The 18,355-nt window shown below is 45.3% G+C and overlaps 2 protein-coding genes across 3 annotated transcripts in view; one reads left to right on the top strand and one right to left on the bottom strand.

Moving 5' to 3' along the window:
- LOC143955192 (uncharacterized) overlaps positions 1 to 18,355 on the top strand; it is a 422,346-nt gene that overhangs the window by 75,243 nt on the left and 328,748 nt on the right.
- The window catches only part of LOC143956180 (uncharacterized), a 40,596-nt gene that overhangs the window by 10,897 nt on the left and 11,344 nt on the right, over positions 1 to 18,355 (bottom strand). Inside the window, exon 8 of one of the 2 annotated variants that reach the window (XM_077466333.1) lies at positions 13,234 to 15,622. In XM_077466333.1, coding sequence (XP_077322459.1) covers positions 13,234 to 15,622 — 2,389 coding nt within the window. Of the gene's footprint in view, positions 1 to 12,240; positions 15,623 to 18,355 lie in introns of those variants that run through there. The other variant, XM_077466332.1, reaches the window with a different exon arrangement.

The following is an 18,355-nucleotide window of genomic DNA, read 5'->3' on the forward strand; positions in this document are numbered from 1 at the left end:
TTTTTTAACGCTAAAGCGCCTGAAAAAATGCCCCAGTGTGAAAGGGGTCTTAGAGCGAGCTGAAGCGGGGGTGTGGTGGGAGCGATCATTGGAGGACGTCATATAACACCCTCGCAGAACTGGACACCCTCGCTGTAGCCGTCATTCAGCTATGACACTGTCAGGAATTGGAGCCAACTTGGCGACACGCTGTGGCTGGGGGAACATGACTGCCAATTTGTTTATCAGTGTTCTCCCCTGTAGGCTCCTCAATCACAGAACTAACATCAGAATCACATAGTTGCCAACATTGTAAAAAAAAAATTCGGGACACTTTTTTGGCAGTAGGTGGAGCGGTGGTATAATTAGGGGGCGGGGCATGCGTTTATAGGTGTGGCATAGGAAAAGGTAAAAATGCGGCACGCCACGGCGAAATATGGGCGTAGTTTACGTAAAATAGTGGGCATGGCTTACATGGGGCGTGGCTCAAAGGGGTGTGGTAAGAGTCTGAGATGAATGCGGGATGGAGAGGGAAAGGAGGGGGATGGAGAGGGAAAGGAGGGGGGAGAGAGGGAAAGGAGGGACAGCAGCCCCCCAATCCTACACCACAATAGCAATATGTGTTTCCAGAGTTTGACAATCAGCAGATAAAGATACTCCAAATACCTGGTGTTGGGCTTCCATCATCCCGGCGCCATGATTGTTATGGTGTCAGGATGATTAAAGTGCATTATTTCTATTATTACATTGTAATATGAAATTAAATCATTCAACTCACCATAATGCCGAATCAGTGGGAGCCATGAGCGCGTCACTAGCCATGTTGCCTGCCACCAGATTCCATCAGGTGTCCCAAGCGGAGTCTGTCCTTACATCAGGTGCCCCATCAGAGGTACCTTCCTCACATCTGTGTCCATCAGTGGAGCCCCTCCTTACATCTGGTGCCCCTCTGACATCCACAGACCGCCCCCCCCCACATTCCACAGACCGCCCCCCCCACATCCTGCACAGACCTGCCCCCACATACTCCACAGACCGGCCCCCACATCTCCAGACTGGTCCCCGACATACCACTGGCCCCCAACATCCACAAACTGGCCCCCGACATCCACAGACTGGCCACAGACTGGCCCCCAACATCCACAGACTGGCCCCCACATTCACAGATTGGCCCCCGACATCCACAGACTGGCCCCCGACATCCACAGACTGGCCCCTGACATCCACAGACTGGCCCCCACATCCACAGACTGGCCCCCGACATCCACAGACTGGCCCCCACATCCACAGACTGGCCCCCGACATCCACAGACTGGCCCCCACATTCACAGACTGGCCCCCGACATCCACAGACTGGCCCCGACATACCACTGGCCCCCACATACATTCACAGACTGGCCCCCGACATCCACATACCATGACTGGCCCCCGACATCCAACTGGCCCCCGCCCCGACATCCACAGTGACAGACTGGCCCCCGACATGCCGCCATTGCCGCGCTGAGACATTTAACTGTGGCGCCACCCACTGCACTTTACACTGACACACACACACACACTGGCAGCGGGGGTGGGCGGCGCCACAGGTGTAGACCAACTTCTGGTCTTCTTAAAAATGGCAATGTCTCCGCCGGCCGCCGACCTTTAGCGGCCGGCGGCAAAAAAACAGGAAATTCTATTTCCCGGGACAAACCGAATTTCCCGGGACATTTCCCGGGACAAAATTAATTCGGGATAAATGTCCCGGGAAATTCGGGACAGTTGGCAACTATGGAATCAGGTAATGTCTCTGCATTCTCAAGAAGCAGGTGGCTGACGCTGTGTTCAAATATTTCAGCTGACTCCATGCATGATGCTGGGACCATGGCAGGAGTAGCTGTGGACATGGAGGCAGGATAAGTCACTTTAGTAAACCAGTCCACCACCTCCTGTGACTGGATAACACGGGCAACATCACTAAACAGAGACAAAGTCCACGTTTGCTTGTTGGCACAGACACTGCTGGACCCCTCATAGTGGCATGGGAATGTCTTCCTCTCCTTGTTGGCATCCCAGACATGATAGGAGGGGGGCTTATTACTCACATTATTACTCACATTATTACTCACATTTTAACAATACTGAGAAATGTGTAATTGGATGCACAGTGAAAAGTGGTGTTTGCTGTGCTTTAAAGAGGAAGTAAACCCTGATGGATTTACTTCCTCTTTGATTCCCTGCAAATGTAAAGCATAATGGACTACTATGCATCGCATAGTAGTCCATTATGGGTCACTTACCTGACACAGGAGCCAGCGAAGTCACCGCTGTCCCCTTGTGTACGGAGCATCCATCTTCTCTGTGGGGCTCGCTGCTCCGGCGCTTGTCATTCGGCGAAGCCGCAATGACATTACTCCCGCGCATGCGCACAGGAGCCGCCACTCGCGGCATATCGCCGTTGACAGCTGCACGCTTGGTGCACATGCGCCGTAGACGGCGGTGCCTGTGTTTGGCAAATATCTCCTAAACCGTGTAGGTTTAGGAGATATTTCTTGGACCTACAGGTAAGCCTTAATCTAGGCTTACCTGTAGGTCAAAGAGGTTTGTAAGGGTTTATAACCACTTTAAATTGAGGACTGACACTGATAGAAATGTAAAAACTATTAAAAAATAAATGAATAAATAAATAAGGGGGAACACCAGCATCGCAGCCAGAAATACTGTGGCTGACAATTAAAAAAAAGGGGGGGGGCAGGCAGGGGACATGAAAAAAGACAAAAAAAAAAACACAAAGCAACCAAAAAAAAAGAGTGTACAGCACTGCACTACACTAACACTCTACACTCCACTCCAACAACACTATAAGAGCTGGCTATGGGAAGTTTACTTTTATAGTTTGGGGTGGGACCATGAGTACTTGATTGGAGAAAGTAACCATCACTTTGTCCAATCAGAGGGCCCTGACAGTGCTAAATGGCAAAGCAGACAGTTGGATAAATGGCTCTATATTTAGGATGTATCCGGTCTATAAACCAGAGGCTCTGGATGGACAGTTGGATAAATGGTTCTATATTTAGTATGTATCCGGTCTATAAACCAGAGGCTCTGGATGGACAGTTGGATAAATGGTTCTATATTTAGGATATATCCGATCTATAAACCAGAGGCTCTGGATGGACAGTCTGATAAATGGCTCTATATTTAGGATGTATCCGGTCTATAAACCAGAGGCTCTGGATGGACAGTTGGATAAATGGTTCTATATTTAGGATGTATCTGCTCTATAAACCAGAGGCTCTGGATGGACAGTTGGATGAATGGTTCTATATTTAGGATGTATCTGGTCTATAAACCAGAGGCTCTGGATGGACAGTTGGATAAATTATTCTATATTTAGGATGTATCCGGTCTATAAACCAGAGGCTCTGGATGGACAGTTGGATAAATGGTTCTATATTTATGTAGCGCTGGCTCCTGACGAGCATACACTATGGTTTTTTCAAAGTCTGAAACCACAGTTGGGTTTTGGGTTTAATTCTCTAAATTTCTGGTTTCATTACCAGTCCATCTGAGTTGCACTGGGTTCTCCTTGACCACAGGTGTCGCTGTCACCGCCGGCAAGAGTGAGAACGCAGTCTAGCTGGGTGTATTGAATGTCACTGTTCTTTTGGAGCCAGCCCAGTGGGAGTGTTCTCCTGCTGTGCATTCTGGAAGGGGGTATTTAAGGTACTGACATCACGAGGTGAGGAGGTTTATTTTCTGTCTGTTTGGTTCTGGTCCTCCTGACCAGCCCCATGGCCCTCCTGGCCTGGGGTGCGGAACCATGCATCCCGAGTCTCGAGGTCACCTGGCCCGAGGCAACGCAACTGCAGGGACAGGCCTGAATGGATTTGGGGCCTATTGATCCAAAGGTGGTCTGATGCTTTCTCATCTAAGGAAGAGGCCCAGCAACTGGAGAAACATCCAGGGGAGGACTCTTCGGGAGAAGGCCGTGCGCAAGACTGGCTTCTCTGAAGGAGCTTGGAGGCTCAGTTGAAGGACACTACATGGATCTACACTTATACAGTATCGCCGGATCGGCTGAGAGATACTGGTACCGTATGATAGCTCTTTAAATTTATCTATGTCCCTCAGTAATGCTCAAGTCTGTGGCAGAGACTTTGCTTAACATCCTACCGGCTGCTAGGCCTAGTGAGAGGAGGTCTATCCGGGGGTTGTAAAATCCAGTTATGAAACGGTTGCTATTCTCTGGATTTTTCCTATGGGAGACTTTCCATTTTTGCAGTCTAAAGTACCTGAACTAATCCTCCCATTCTTAGTAAATATGGATCAAACTGACTTCATGCCAGGAAAATATAAAGTTAATATTCGTAGGGTGTACACCCACTTACAAATTCCTCCTACAGAACAGAGTACCAGAGTCTTGGTTGCCTTGGACCTTGAAAAGGCATTTGATTCTGTTGCCTGGCCCTACATGGAGGAGGTACACAAGAGATAAGGTTTTGGCCCCACTTTTAGAAAATGAATTCAGCTCTTATATGAGAAATTGACAACACAGATTAAACTTGGGAGGGGCGTTATCCTCTTCCTTCCCTGTGGAGCGAGGCACTGGCAAGGGTGTCCCCTGCCCTTTTCTCCCTGATGGTCGAGCCCCTAGCTGTTGCACTATGGTCCTCGGATGCTGTCGGGGGGGGGGTGCGGGTCGGATCCCTGGAGGAAAAGATATCACTTTATGCTAATTGATATTATCCTTTTCCTCCGGGATCCAGGGGGCCCTCCCTCCAGGCAGCGTTAGAGCTCCTCTCACACTTTGCCGACATGTCAGGACTAATGCCGCGTACACACGACCGGACTTAGGTCCGACAGACTTTCGACGGAGTTCTGACGGAGTTCTGACAGAGTTCTGACGGACTTTCCGAATGAACGGACTTGGCCACACACAATGACACCAAAGTCCGACGGATTCGAACGTGATGACGTACGACCGGACTAGAATAAGGAAGTTCATAGCCAGTAGCCAATAGCTGCCCTAGCGTTAGTTTTTGTCCATCGGACTAGCATACACACGAGCGGATTTCTTGGTAGGAACTGGGTCCGGCGGAGTTCTGGCGGAAAAATTTGAAACATGTTCCATTTCTAAAGTCTGTCAGACTTTTGCAAATCAAAAGTCCACTGCAGCCCACACACGATCGAATAGTCTGCCGGAATAGTTCCGTCGGACCTTTGATGTTGAAAAGTCCGGTCGCGTGTACGCGGCATTAGAGTTAACTGGGACAATTCCCAGGTAATGCCAGCGGATCCGGGTGCTACACAGCTAGCGGATCCGCCACTTCCACTTCAATGGGCTGAGAGTAGAAAATATCTTGGCATCCATATTCCCCCCAGAGAACAGGACTTCTGCAAGCTTAACCTTCTCCCTCTCTTACAAAATCTCCAGAATAGGTTGAAAGCGTGGGCCAACCTCCCCCTCACATTGATTCGAAGGATCGATTTAATCAAAATGAAATTACTACCCCCTCTTCTATATGTAGTGCGCCATTCTTCAATGTGGATACCCAAGGCACTTTTTAAGCGGATAAATTCTCACATATCTAGTTTTCCACTCGTTTCCGATTGTCCATTCTCCAAGACCCTGAACCTGGGGGGGGGGGGGACCTTGCCTTCCCTGATATCTTCCTTTATTTTATTGCGGCAATGCTTTCCCATGCTCACAACTGGCTAATGTAAGATGCCACCAATGCAGCAGTTGCCTTGCAGGCTGCCACTGTGGGGTCATTCAAAGCACTGCGGAATATTTTATTTTGAGGTACCGGGGCTCCACATCCCCTAACTATCTCAATGAAAACAGTGCTTAGAACATGGTCTGGGGAGATCGGCCCTTGGGTGGCCGATCCCGAGGTGCGTTCCGAAAATACTCTATGGATATACGCTATGGATAAATCCCTCTTTACCTGAATTCTATTTCATTCCGGACCCGCTACTATGGGCGTCACGGGGTATTCGATATTTACATCATATTTGTGAGAATGGTGCACTACTGACATTTGACCAACTTAAAGCTAGATTCGACTTACCCAACGTGTACTTCTTTTCCGGTTCCTGCAACTCCGCCACGCCTGCAGGGCACAGTTCGGAGGCTCTCCCCTGGCACTACTGACATTTGACCAACTTAAAGCTAGATTCGACTTACCCAACGTGTACTTCTTTTCCGGTTCTAGCAACTCTGCCACGCCTACTGGGCACAGTTCGGAGGCTCTCCCCTGGCACTACTGACATTTGACCAACTTAAAGCTAGATTCAACTTACCCAACGTGTACTTCTTTTCCGGTTCCTGCAGCTCCACCATGCCTACAGGGCACAGTTCGGAGGCTCTCCCCTGGCACTACTGACATTTGACCAACTTAAAGTTAGGTTCCACTTACCCAATGTGTACTTCTTTTCTGGTTCCTGCAACTCCGCCATGCCTACAGGGCACAGTTCAGAGGCTCTCCCCTGGCACTACTGACATTTGACCAATTTAAAGCTAGATTCGACTTACCCAATGTGTACTTCTTTTCCAGTTCCTGCAACTCCGCCACGCCTACAGGGCACAGTTCGGAGGCTCTCCCCTGGCACTACTGACATTTGACCAACTTAAAGTTAGATTCGACTTACCCAATGTGTACTTCTTCCAGTTCCTGCAGCTCCGCCACGCCTACAGGGCACAGTTCGGGGGCTCTCCCCTGACCCTCTACCAGTCAAACATGGAGTCGCTTCTACGTCAAGAGACATTAATTAAACCTTTATTTACAAGGCTTTGCAGCCTACCGTACATCACGGTTTGGAAAGACTTCGTGACCTCTGGGTGTCGGAGCTGCCGGAGTTGGATGGTGAGGACTCTGGGAAGATATTTGGGACTCCCCTTTGGACCCCTGGTCTCTTCTAGAGATCGGTTGATCCAGTTTAAAATATTACACAAGTTTTATTACACTCCATACAAGCTTCACAAAATATACCCGGACTGCACGTCGCAGTGTTGGCGCTGTCGAGCTGACTCTGCCGGTTTCTTACCCATGATTTGGTCATGCCCTGATGTACAGCATTACTGGTCATTAATTACAACCTTCATCACTGAACTGATCACAATTCCTATACCCAACAAATAGAGCTTTGCCTGCTTGGCTTGGTGGATGCTCTTGCCCCTTTGAGGGCAGTTTGCACACTACTAGGATTGCCTCTCTTCTATGCCAGGAAACTCATCATGCCCTTACCCTAAATTCATGGAAATCATTAGTCAACCTTGCAGTACCCTTATATAAAGAAACACACTCTAGTAGAGGGTGTCCCCTAAAGTTTCGAAAAGGTCTGGAACATATGGCTAGAGCAGTGATGGCGAACCTTGGCACCCCAGATGTTTTGGAACTACATTTCCCATGATGCACTGGCATTCTGCAGTGTAGTTGAGCATCATGGGAAATGTAGTTCCAAAACATCTGGGGTGCCAAGGTTCGCCATCACTGGGCTAGAGTCTGAAACAACAACTGTAGAACAAGAAAACCCTTTAGGACCATCAGTCTGATTTGATTTCACATAGGAGATGATGGTTCCTCGGATTACTCCCCCCAGGGGTGCATTCTGACTGGCCGCGCGCCTATAGCCACCCACTTGTTGTAGACCCTTTCTTGGGCGACGCCTGTCGTATATATCACATTCCTATGTAAATTGCTAAACATTACACTTATCCTGTTATTTTTAGCAGCAAACTATGGGGTTGTATTGTTATATTTAGGCCAGTAGTTACGGTACGATATACCTTGCCTAATGTTTTTTTGTGCATTTTGAGCCGGGGAATGCCCAGAGGCTCTGTTATGTAACTGTTTTTATTTTTTCTGAAATACATAAAAAAATAAAAATAAAAAAAAATACATACCTTGAGGTGTTTACTCTCCAAAAAATGTGGTGATTTTGTTGGTGTTTCTCCTATCCTGGCACTAGTGCCTCAAAAAATGTGATAGATAGTCAGGAAATCAGATGAACGGTTTGCCTGAAGGTGTTCCTGGGATTTTGGGCCTCTCTATGCATCCAGACAGAACAAAAAGTCTCACACGTGTGGTATCCCCCATGCTTGGAAAGTGTGGAAGAATGTGTTGTGTGGTGTAATTCTTAGCCCTTGTACACACGGTCGGAGATTCCGAAGGAGTGTTTCCTATCGGACCATTTTGTCGGATATTCCGACTGTGTGTGGTCTGCATCGGACTGTTTCCGTCGGAATATCCGACGCACCAACTTTTCCAACTTGCCGGTAAAATTTTCAGACAAAATGCTCCGATCGGACATACTCCGATCATGTGTAGCCTACTCCGACGGACAAAGTGCCACGCATGCTCAGATCAAATTCCTAGACCAAAGCTATTGGCTACTAGCCTGTACATAGTCCCGTCGTAACGAAATGACGTCATCACGTTATGTACAATAGGATTTTTCGACAACTTAGTCCGACCGTGTGTATGGAACATCACTTCCGGACCTCTTCCGGAATTAATCTGTCGGAATTACTCCGATGGATTTGGTTGTCGGAATCTCCAACCGTGTGTACAAGGGCTAAGTCTACGCATGTTGTGTGTGAGAAATAACTTTGACAACTTTGTGAAATAAAATCTGATTTTATTTAATTTCTTTATTTTGTGGAAAAAATGTACATCAAAAAAACTCTGCATGCCTCTTACTAAGTACCTTGGACTGTCTACTTTCCATAAAGGCATCATAAATAAATACATACCTTGAGGTGTTTATTCTCAAAAAAATTTGATTTTGTTGGTGTTTCTCCTATCCTGGCACTTTAGTGCCTCAAGAAATGTGATAGATAGTCAGGAAATCGGATGAACGGTTTGCCTGAAGGTGTTCCTGGGGTTTTGGGCCTCTCTATGCATCCAGACAGAACAAACATTCTCACACGTGTGGTATCCCCCATGCTTGGAAAGTGTGGAAGAATGTGTTTTGTGGTGTAATTCTAAGTCTATGCATGTTGTGTGTGAGAAATAACTTTGACAACTTTGTGAAATAAAATCAGATTTTATTTAATTTCTTTATTTTGTGGAAAAAAATGTATATCAAAAAACTCATCCTGCCTCTTACTAAGTACCTTGGACTGTCTACTTTCCATAAAGGCGTCATAAATAAATACATACCTTGAGGTGTTTACTCTCCAAAATGTGGTGATTTTGTGGGTGTTTCTCCTATCCTGGCACTTTAATGCTTCAAGAAATGTGATAGTCAGGATATCAGATGAACGGTTTGCCTGAAGGTGTTCCTGGGGTTTTGGGCCTCTCTATGCATCCAGACAGAACAAACATTCTCACACGTGTGGTATCCCCCATGCTTGGAAAGTGTGGAAGAATGTGTTTTGTGGTGTAATTCTAAGCCCTTGTACACACGGTCGGAGATCCCGACAGAATGTTTCCTATCGGACCGTTTTGTCGGATATTCCGACTGTGTGTGGTCTGCATCGGACTGTTTCCATCGGAATATCCGACGGACCAACTTTTCCAACTTGCCGGTAAAATTTTCTGACAAAATGCTCCGATCGGACATACTCCGATCATGTGTAGCCTACTCCGACGGACAAAGTGCCACGCATGCTCAGATCAAATTCCTTGACCAAAGCTATTGGCTACTAGACTGTACATAGTCCCGTCGTAATGAAATAACATCATCACGTTATGTACAATCGGATTTTCCGACAACTTAGTCCGACCGTGTGTATGCAACATCACTTCCGGACCTCTTCCGGAATTAATCCATCGGAATTACACCGATGGATTTGGTTGTCGGAATCTCCAACCGTGTGTACAAGGGCTAAGTCTACGCATGTTGTGTGTGAGAAATAACTTTGACAACTTTGTGAAATAAAATCAGATTTTATTTAATTTCTTTATTTTGTGGTTTATTTTCTTTCCATAAAGGCGTCATAAATAAATACATACCTTGAGGTGTTTACTCTCCAAAATGTGGTGATTTTGTGGGTGTTTCTCTTATCCTGGCACTTTAATGCTTCAAGAAATGTGATAGATAGTCAGGATATCAGATGAACTGTTTGCCTGAAGGTGTTCCTGGGATTTTGGGCCTCTCTATGCATCCAGACAGAACAAACAGTCTCACACTTGTGGTATCCCCCATGCTTGGAAAGTGTGGAAGAATGTGTTTTGTGGTGTAATTCTAAGTCTACGCATGTTGTGTGTGAGAAATAACTTTGACAACTTTGTGAAATAAAATCTGATTTTATTTAATTTCTTTATTTTGTGGAAAAAATGTACATAAAAAAACTCATCCTGCCTCTTATTAAGTACATTGGACTGTCTACTTTCCATAAAGACGTCATAAATAAATACATACCTTGAGGTGTTTACTCTCCAAAATGTGGTGATTTTGTGGGTGTTTCTCCTATCCTGGCACTTTAATGCTTCAAGAAATGTGATAGATAGTCAGGATATCAGATGAACGGTTTGCCTGAAGGTGTTCCTGGGGTTTTGGGCCTCTCTATGCATCCAGACAGAACAAAAAGTCTCACACGTGTGGTATCCCCCATGCTTGGAAAGTGTGGAAGAATGTGTTTTGTGGTCTAATTCTAAGTCTACACATGTTGTGTGTGAGAAATAACTTTGACAACTTTGTGAAATAAAATCAGATTTTATTTAATTTCTTTATTTTGTGGAAAAAAATTGATATCAAAAAACTCATCCTGCCTCTTACTAAGTACCTTGGACTGTCTACTTTCCATAAAGGCGTCATAAATAACTACATACCTTGAGGTGTTTATTCTCCAAAAAATGTGGTGATTTTGTTGGTGTTTCTCCTATCCTGGCACTTTAGTGCCTCAAGAAATGTGATAGATAGTCAGGAAATCGGATGAACGGTTTGCCTGAAGGTGTTCCTGGGATTTTGGGCCTCTCTATGCATCCAGACAGAACAAAAAGTCTCACACGTGTGGTATCCCCCATGCCTGGAAAGTGTGGAAGAATGTGTTTTGTGGTGTAATTCTAAGTCTACCCATGTTGTGTGTGAGAAATAACTTTGACAACTTTGTGAAATAAAATCAGATTTTATTTAATTTCTTTATTTTGTGGAAAAAAATGTACATCAAAAACTCATCCTGCCTCTTACTAAGTACCTTGGACTGTCTACTTTCCATAAAGGCGTCATGAATAATTACATACCTTGAGGTGTTTACTCTCCAAAATGTGGTGATTTTGTGGGTGTTTCTCCTATCCTGGCACTTTAATGCTTCAAGAAATGTGATAGATAGTCAGGAAATCAGATGAACGGTTTGCCTGAAGGTGTTCCTGGGATTTTGGGCCTCTCTATGCATCCAGACAGAACAAAAAGTCTCACACGTGTGGTATCCCCCATGCTTGGAAAGTGTGGAAGAATGTGTTTTGTGGTGTAATTCTAAGTCTACGCATGTTGTGTGTGAGAAATAACTTTGACAACTTTGTGAAATAAAATCAGATTTTATTTAATTTCTTTATTTTGTGGAAAAAAATGTACATCAAAAATATCATCCTGCCTCTTACTAAGTACCTTGGACTGTCTACTTTCCATAAAGGCGTCATAAATAAATACATACCTTGAGGTGTTTACTCTCCAAAATGTGGTGATTTTGTGGGTGTTTCTCCTATCCTGGCACTTTAATGCCTCAAGAAATGTGATAGATAGTCAGGAAATCAGATGACCGGTTTGCCTGAAGGTGTTCCTGGGATTTTGGGCCTCTCTATGCATCCAGACAGAACAAACAGTCTCACACGTGTGGTATCCCCCATGCTTGGAAAGTGTGGAAGAATGTGTTTTGTGGTGTAATTCTAAGTCTACCCATGTTGTGTGTGAGAAATAACTTTGACAACTTTGTGAAATAAAATCAGATTTTATTTAATTTCTTTATTTTGTGGAAAAAAACGTATATGAAAAAACTCATCCTGCCTCTTACTAAGTACCTTGGACTGTCTAATTTCCATAAAGGCGTCATAAATAAATACATACCTTGAGGTGTTTACTCTCCAAAATGTGGTGATTTTGTGGGTGTTTCTCCTATCCTGGCACTTTAATGCTTCAAGAAATGTGATAGTCAGGATATCAGATGAACGGTTTGCCTGAAGGTGTTCCTGGGGTTTTGGGCCTCTCTATGCATCCAGACAGAACAAACATTCTCACACGTGTGGTATCCCCCATGCTTGGAAAGTGTGGAGGAATGTGTTTTGTGGTGTAATTCTAAGTCTATGCATGTTGTGTGTGAGAAATAACTTGGACAACTTTGTGAAATAAAATCAGATTTTATTTAATTTCTTTATTTTGTGGAAAAAAATGTACATAAAAAAACTCATCCTGCCTCTTACTAAGTACATTGGACTGTCTACTTTCCATAAAGGCGTCATTTGGGGGTATTTGTATTGCCCTGGCATTTTAGAGACTCGTACATTTAGATATTCAGTCAGCATTGATCAGGATTGATTAATTTTCAATATATACACTATACATTGTAGACTTTATAACTTTCACACAGAGTAGATAATATACACAGATTTGCTTTGTATTTTAACCAAAGAAATGTTGAAAAATACATTTTGCCCTAAATTTACGAAGAAAGATTATTTACTTGCAATATTTTTATTTAAAAAAAATATATTAAAAATGTTTAGTTTTTTTTTTCCATTATATATTAAAAGCGTTGAAAAAAATCACAACAAAAAGAAAGCTTTACATGTCTCAAAAAATGATATAAAATGATTTTGGGTACAGTGTTGCATGACTGAGTAACTGTCAGTCAAATTATCACTGTGCTGGAAAGGAAAGAATGGCGTATACAGGAAGGGGGAATAACACGGCGGTCTTTAAGTGGTTAATAAACAATAAAAACTAAGCTAAATCAAAACCTTTATAATTGAAAATAATAAACCATAACATGTATTTATTATTGGTTGGACCAATGAGAAGCCGGCTTCTTCAGTAAAACATAACAAGACAGATAATGTACAGAAACCGATATCAGCCAATAAGAAGTGTTGTCCATGTATTGTCATATCTGGCCATGTATTAGCACAGTTTAGTTGCATGGTGCGGTCTGTGTGAGTGCGGGACCGAGTCATCTCTGTATGTTTAAAGGATCGTTTTACTAGAATTCAATCCCTGCAGACTCAGATCTATCAACCCGAACCTGAAAAACATTCAATATATTCCGCCCCACCCCCAACACACCACCGTTATCATGGGAATGATTGTTAACTTGTGTGACTTCTCTGGTGACACACAAGGCTTGTTTTGTGAGAGAAAGATTTCCCGCACTCTGAGCATGAATAAGGACGCTCCCCCGTGTGAACTCTCTGGTGTACATTAAGTTTTTCTTTTGTAATGAAACCTTTCCCGCACTCTGAGCATGAATGGGGACGCTCCCCCGTGTGACGCTTCTGGTGTCTAATAAGATTTCTTTTCGTCGGGAAACCTTTCCCACATTCTGAGCATGAATAGGGAAACTCACCCGTGTGACATGTCTGGTGTGCAATAAGATTTCTTTTGTCAGAGAAACATTTCCCGCACTCTGAACATGAATAAGGATACACTCCTGTGTGAATTCTTTGGTGTATAAGAAGACTTTTTTTTTCAGCGAAACATTTCCCACACTCTGAGCATGGAAAGGGACGTTCACCCGTGTGCGTTCTAAGATGTTGAAGTAGGTGATTTTTCTCAAAGAAACCTTTCCCGCACTCTGAACATGAATGGGGGCGCTCCCCTTTGTGAATCATCTGGTGTCTATTAAGTTTGTTTTGCAGAGTGAAACGTTTCCCGCACTCTGAACACGAATAGGGAAGCTCACCCGTGTGAATCATCTGGTGTTTGTCAAGAGATTTTTTCTCAGTGAAACCTTTCCCACACTCTGAACATGAATAGGGAAGCTCACCCGTGTGAAACATCTGGTGTTTGCAAAGACGTTTTTTCTCAGTGAAACCTTTCCCGCACTCTGAACATGAGTAGGGAAGCTCACCCGTGTGAATCATCAGGTGTTTGTCAAGACGTTTTTTCTCAATGAAACCTTTCCCGCACTCTGAACATGAATACGGACGCTCACTCGTGTGAATCATCTGATGTTTATCAAGATGTTTTTTTCCAGTGAAACCTTTTCCGCACTCTGAACATGAAAAGGGCCTTACACCTGTGTGAATTGTCTGATGTTTAAGAAGGCTTCTTTTTTCAATGAAACATTTCCCGCACTCTGAACATGAATAGGGACGCTCACCCGTGTGAATCATCTGGTGTTTATCAAGACTTTTTTTCTCAATGAAACCTTTCCCGCACTCTGAACATGAATACGGACGCTCACCCGTGTGAATCATCTGATGTATATCAAGATGTTTTTTTCCAGTGAAACCTTTTCCGCACTCTGAACATGAAAAGGGCCTTACACCTGTGTGAATTGTCTGATGTTTAAGAAGGCTGCTTTTTTCAATGAAACATTTCCCGCACTCTGAACATGAATAGGGACGCTCCCCTGTGTGAATCTTCTGGTGTCTATTAAGTTTCTTTTTCTCAGCGAAACATTTCCCGCACTCTGAGCATGGAAAGGGACGTTCATCCGTGTGCATTTTAAGATGTTGAAGTAGGTGATCTTTCTGAAAGAAACATTTCCCACACTCTGAACATGAATGGGATCGCTCCCCTGTGTGAAGCTTCTGGTGTTTATTAAGTTTGTTTTTGTGAGTGAAACGTTTCCCGCACTCTGAACATGAATAGGGACACTCACCCGTGTGAATCCTCTGGTGTTTATCAAGACTTTTTTTCTCAGTGAAACCTTTGCCACACTCTGAACATGAATGGGATCGCTCCCCTGTGTGAAGCTTCTGGTGTTTATTAAGATTGCCTTTCAGAGTGAAACGTTTCCCGCACTCTGAACATGAATGGGGGCGCTCACCTGTGTGAATTTTCTGATGTTTAAGAAGGCTTCCTTTTGCAATGAAACATTTCCCGCACTCTGAACATGAATGGGGGCGCTCACCTGTGTGAACCATCTGGTGTTTATCAAGACTTTTTTTCTCAGTGAAACCTTTCCCGCACTCTGAACATGAAAAGGGCCTTGCACCTGTGTGAATTGTCTGATGTGTAAGAAGCCTTTGTTTTCTAGTGAAACATTTCCCGCACTCTGAACAAGAAAAAGGGCGCTCACCAGTGTGAATTTTATGATGTTCAAGAAGTTGACCTTTCCTAATAAAACATTTTCCGCACTCTGAACATGAATGGGGGCGCTCCCCAGTGTGAATTGTCTGATGTTCAAGAAGTTGTACTTTCCTAATAAAACATTTCCCACACTCTGTACATGAGAAGGGACGCTCCCCCGTGTGACTGTACTGGTGTGTACGGTGGTTTTGTTTGCTAATGAAACATTTCCCGCACTCTGAACATGAATAGGGACGCTCAGCAGTGTGACATTTCTTGTGTTTAAGAAGTTCTCTCTTTTTTGTGAAAACTTTCCCGCACACTGAACATGACAATGAAGTCTCTTCTGTGTGATCTCCTTCCTGCCCTGAAGAAGATTCCTCGGGAATAGACGGATCTATTAAAGTATTTCTACTGTGAGATCTTAGAGTCCTGGGATGTGATTTATCAGAAGGTTCCTCAGACGTATTCCGGACATTATGGTCATCTGCTGAGAAACAATTTTACAATAAAATGTTAGAAGAATTCTTGGAATCTTTTATTTGATGTCCCTTTACAGTGCGGTCCCCTTTATATCACTGTGCCCCTTTACATGACAGTGCCCCCCACAATCACAGCCCCCTCCCCCATCACTGTGCCTCTTTACATGACAGTGCCCCCCACAATCACAGCCCCCTCCCCCATCACTGTGCCCCTTTACATGACATTGCCCACCACAATCACAGCCCCCTCCCCCATCACTGTGCCTCTTTACATGACATTGCCCACCACAATCACAGCCCCCTCCCCCAGCACTGTGCACCTTTACATGACAGTGACCCCCACAATCACAGCCCCCTCCCCCATCACTGTGCCTCTTTACATGACAGTGCCCCCCACAATCACAGCCCCCTCCCCCATCACTGTGCCCCTTTACATGACAGCGCCCCCCACAATCACAGCCCCCTCCTCCATCACTGTGCCCCTTTACATTACAGTGCCCCCCGCAATCACAGCCCCCTCCCCATCACTGTGCCCCTTTACATTACAGTGCCCCCCACAATCACAGCCCCCTCCCCCATCACCGTGCCCCTTTACATTACAGTGCCCCCCGCAATCATAGCCCCCTTCCCCATCTCTGTGCCCCTTTACATGACAGTGCCCCCCACAATCACAGCCCCCTCCCCCATCACCGTACCCCTTTACATTACAGTGCTCCTGCAATTACAGCCCCCCCCATCACAGTGCCCCTTTATATTACAGTTCCCCCGTCACAGTGCCCCTTTACATTACAGTGCCCCCCCGCAATCACAGCCCCCTCCCCATCACAGTGCCCCCCCGCAATCACAGCCCCCTCCCCTATAACAGTGCCCCTTTACAGTACAGTGACCCTGGCAATCACAGTCCCCCATCACAGCGCCCCTTTACATTACAGTGCCCCCCCACAATCACCGCCCCTCATCATTGTGCCCCCGTACATTATAGTACCCCACAATCACAGCCCCATCACTGTGCCCCTTTACATTAAACTGCCCCCCCCCCACAATCACAGCGCCCCATCACTGTGCCCCTTTATATTGCAGTTCCCCCCACCACAGCGCTCTTTTACATTACAGTGCCCTCCACAATCACAGCCCCCTCCCCATCACAGTGCCCCTTTATATTGCAGTTCCCCCCATCACAGTGCCCCTTTACCTTACAGTGACCCTGGCAATCACAGCCCCCTCCCCATCACTGTGCCCCTTTTACATCACAGTGCCCCCCCACAATCAAAGCCCCCCATTACAGTGCCCCTTGCAGTCATGGACCCCCCATCACTGCCTTTTTTAATCTCTTCCTCCCCTGCACAGTCCTACCTTCAGCAGGGCAGAGGCAGTTATCAGCCCGTGTGTCCTCTCCCGGGTCTCCCGCCCCATCGACCATGTCATCCAATCAGCAGGGCAGGGGGTGGGCGGAGCTGCAGATCTGAATACTTGGTAATATGAAAAGTCTCCCACTCTCTCTCCAAATCTCCTGCCCCCTTCCCTGCCGATTAAATGATATAGTCGGTGAGGTGAGAGGCCGGGAGAGGGCACACAGGACTAAGTGTTATGACCGCACAGCAGGAGGTGAGCGGCGACCGCGCTCTGCGATAGTCCTGTCCGGACTGCAGTCACCACTCACCTCCTGCTACGTGGACCGGTCATCAACAGGCCACGGACTGGTCTGCAGCTTGGGGACCCCTAGTCTACAGGATCTACATCTCATTTGTTGGGAAAATGACATTATATTGAGGAATGGAGATGGACCTTTCATATGGTGTACAGTATCTCCTCCTCATTTGTTGGGAACATGATGTTATATTGAGGAATGGAGATGGACCTTTCATATGATGTACAGTATCTCCTCCTTATTTGTTGGGAAAATGACATTATATTGAGGAATGGAGATGGACCTTTCATATGGTGTACAGTATCTCCTCCTCATTTGTTGGGAACATGATGTTATATTGAGGAATGGAGATGGACCTTTCATATGGTGTACAGTATCTCCTCCTCATTTGTTGGGAACATGACGTTATATTGAGGAATGGAGATGGACCTTTCATATGGTGTACAGTATCTCCTCCTCATTTGTTGGGAACATGATGTTATATTGAGGAATGGAGATGGACCTTTCATATGATGTACAGTATCTCCTCCTTATTTGTTGGGAACATGACATTATATTGAGGAATGGAGATGGACCTTTCATATGGTGTACAGTATCTCCTCCTCATTTGTTGGGAACATGACGTTATATTGAGGAATGGAGATGGACCTTTCATATGGTGTACAGTATCTCCCCCTCATTTGTTGGGAACATGACGTTATATTGAGGAATAGAGATGGACCTTTCATATGGTGTACAGTATCTCATTTGTTGGGAACATGACGTTATATTGAGGAATGGAGATGAACCTTTCATATGGTGTACAGTATCTCCTCCTCATTTGTTGGGAACATGACGTTATATTGAAGAATGGAGATGGACCTTTCATATGGTGTACAGTATCTCCTCCTCATTTGTTGGGAACATGACGTTATATTGAGGAATGGAGATGGACATTTCATATGTAGAGATGGCCTTGCGGTTCGCGCAGCGGTTGGTTCGCGGCAAATTTTGCTTGTTCGTGATTCGCCAAACCTGCGGAATTCTGCTGCTGTTCGCGGCGGACATATGCCTTTACATTGTGAAGAACTTTGACCCATGACACATCCATCAT

This window comes from Lithobates pipiens, unplaced genomic scaffold (genome assembly GCF_037356315.1).
Source record: "Lithobates pipiens isolate NorthernLeopardFrog02 unplaced genomic scaffold, aLitPip1_a1.2 Scaffold_35, whole genome shotgun sequence".
Lineage (NCBI taxonomy): Eukaryota > Metazoa > Chordata > Amphibia > Anura > Ranidae > Lithobates > Lithobates pipiens.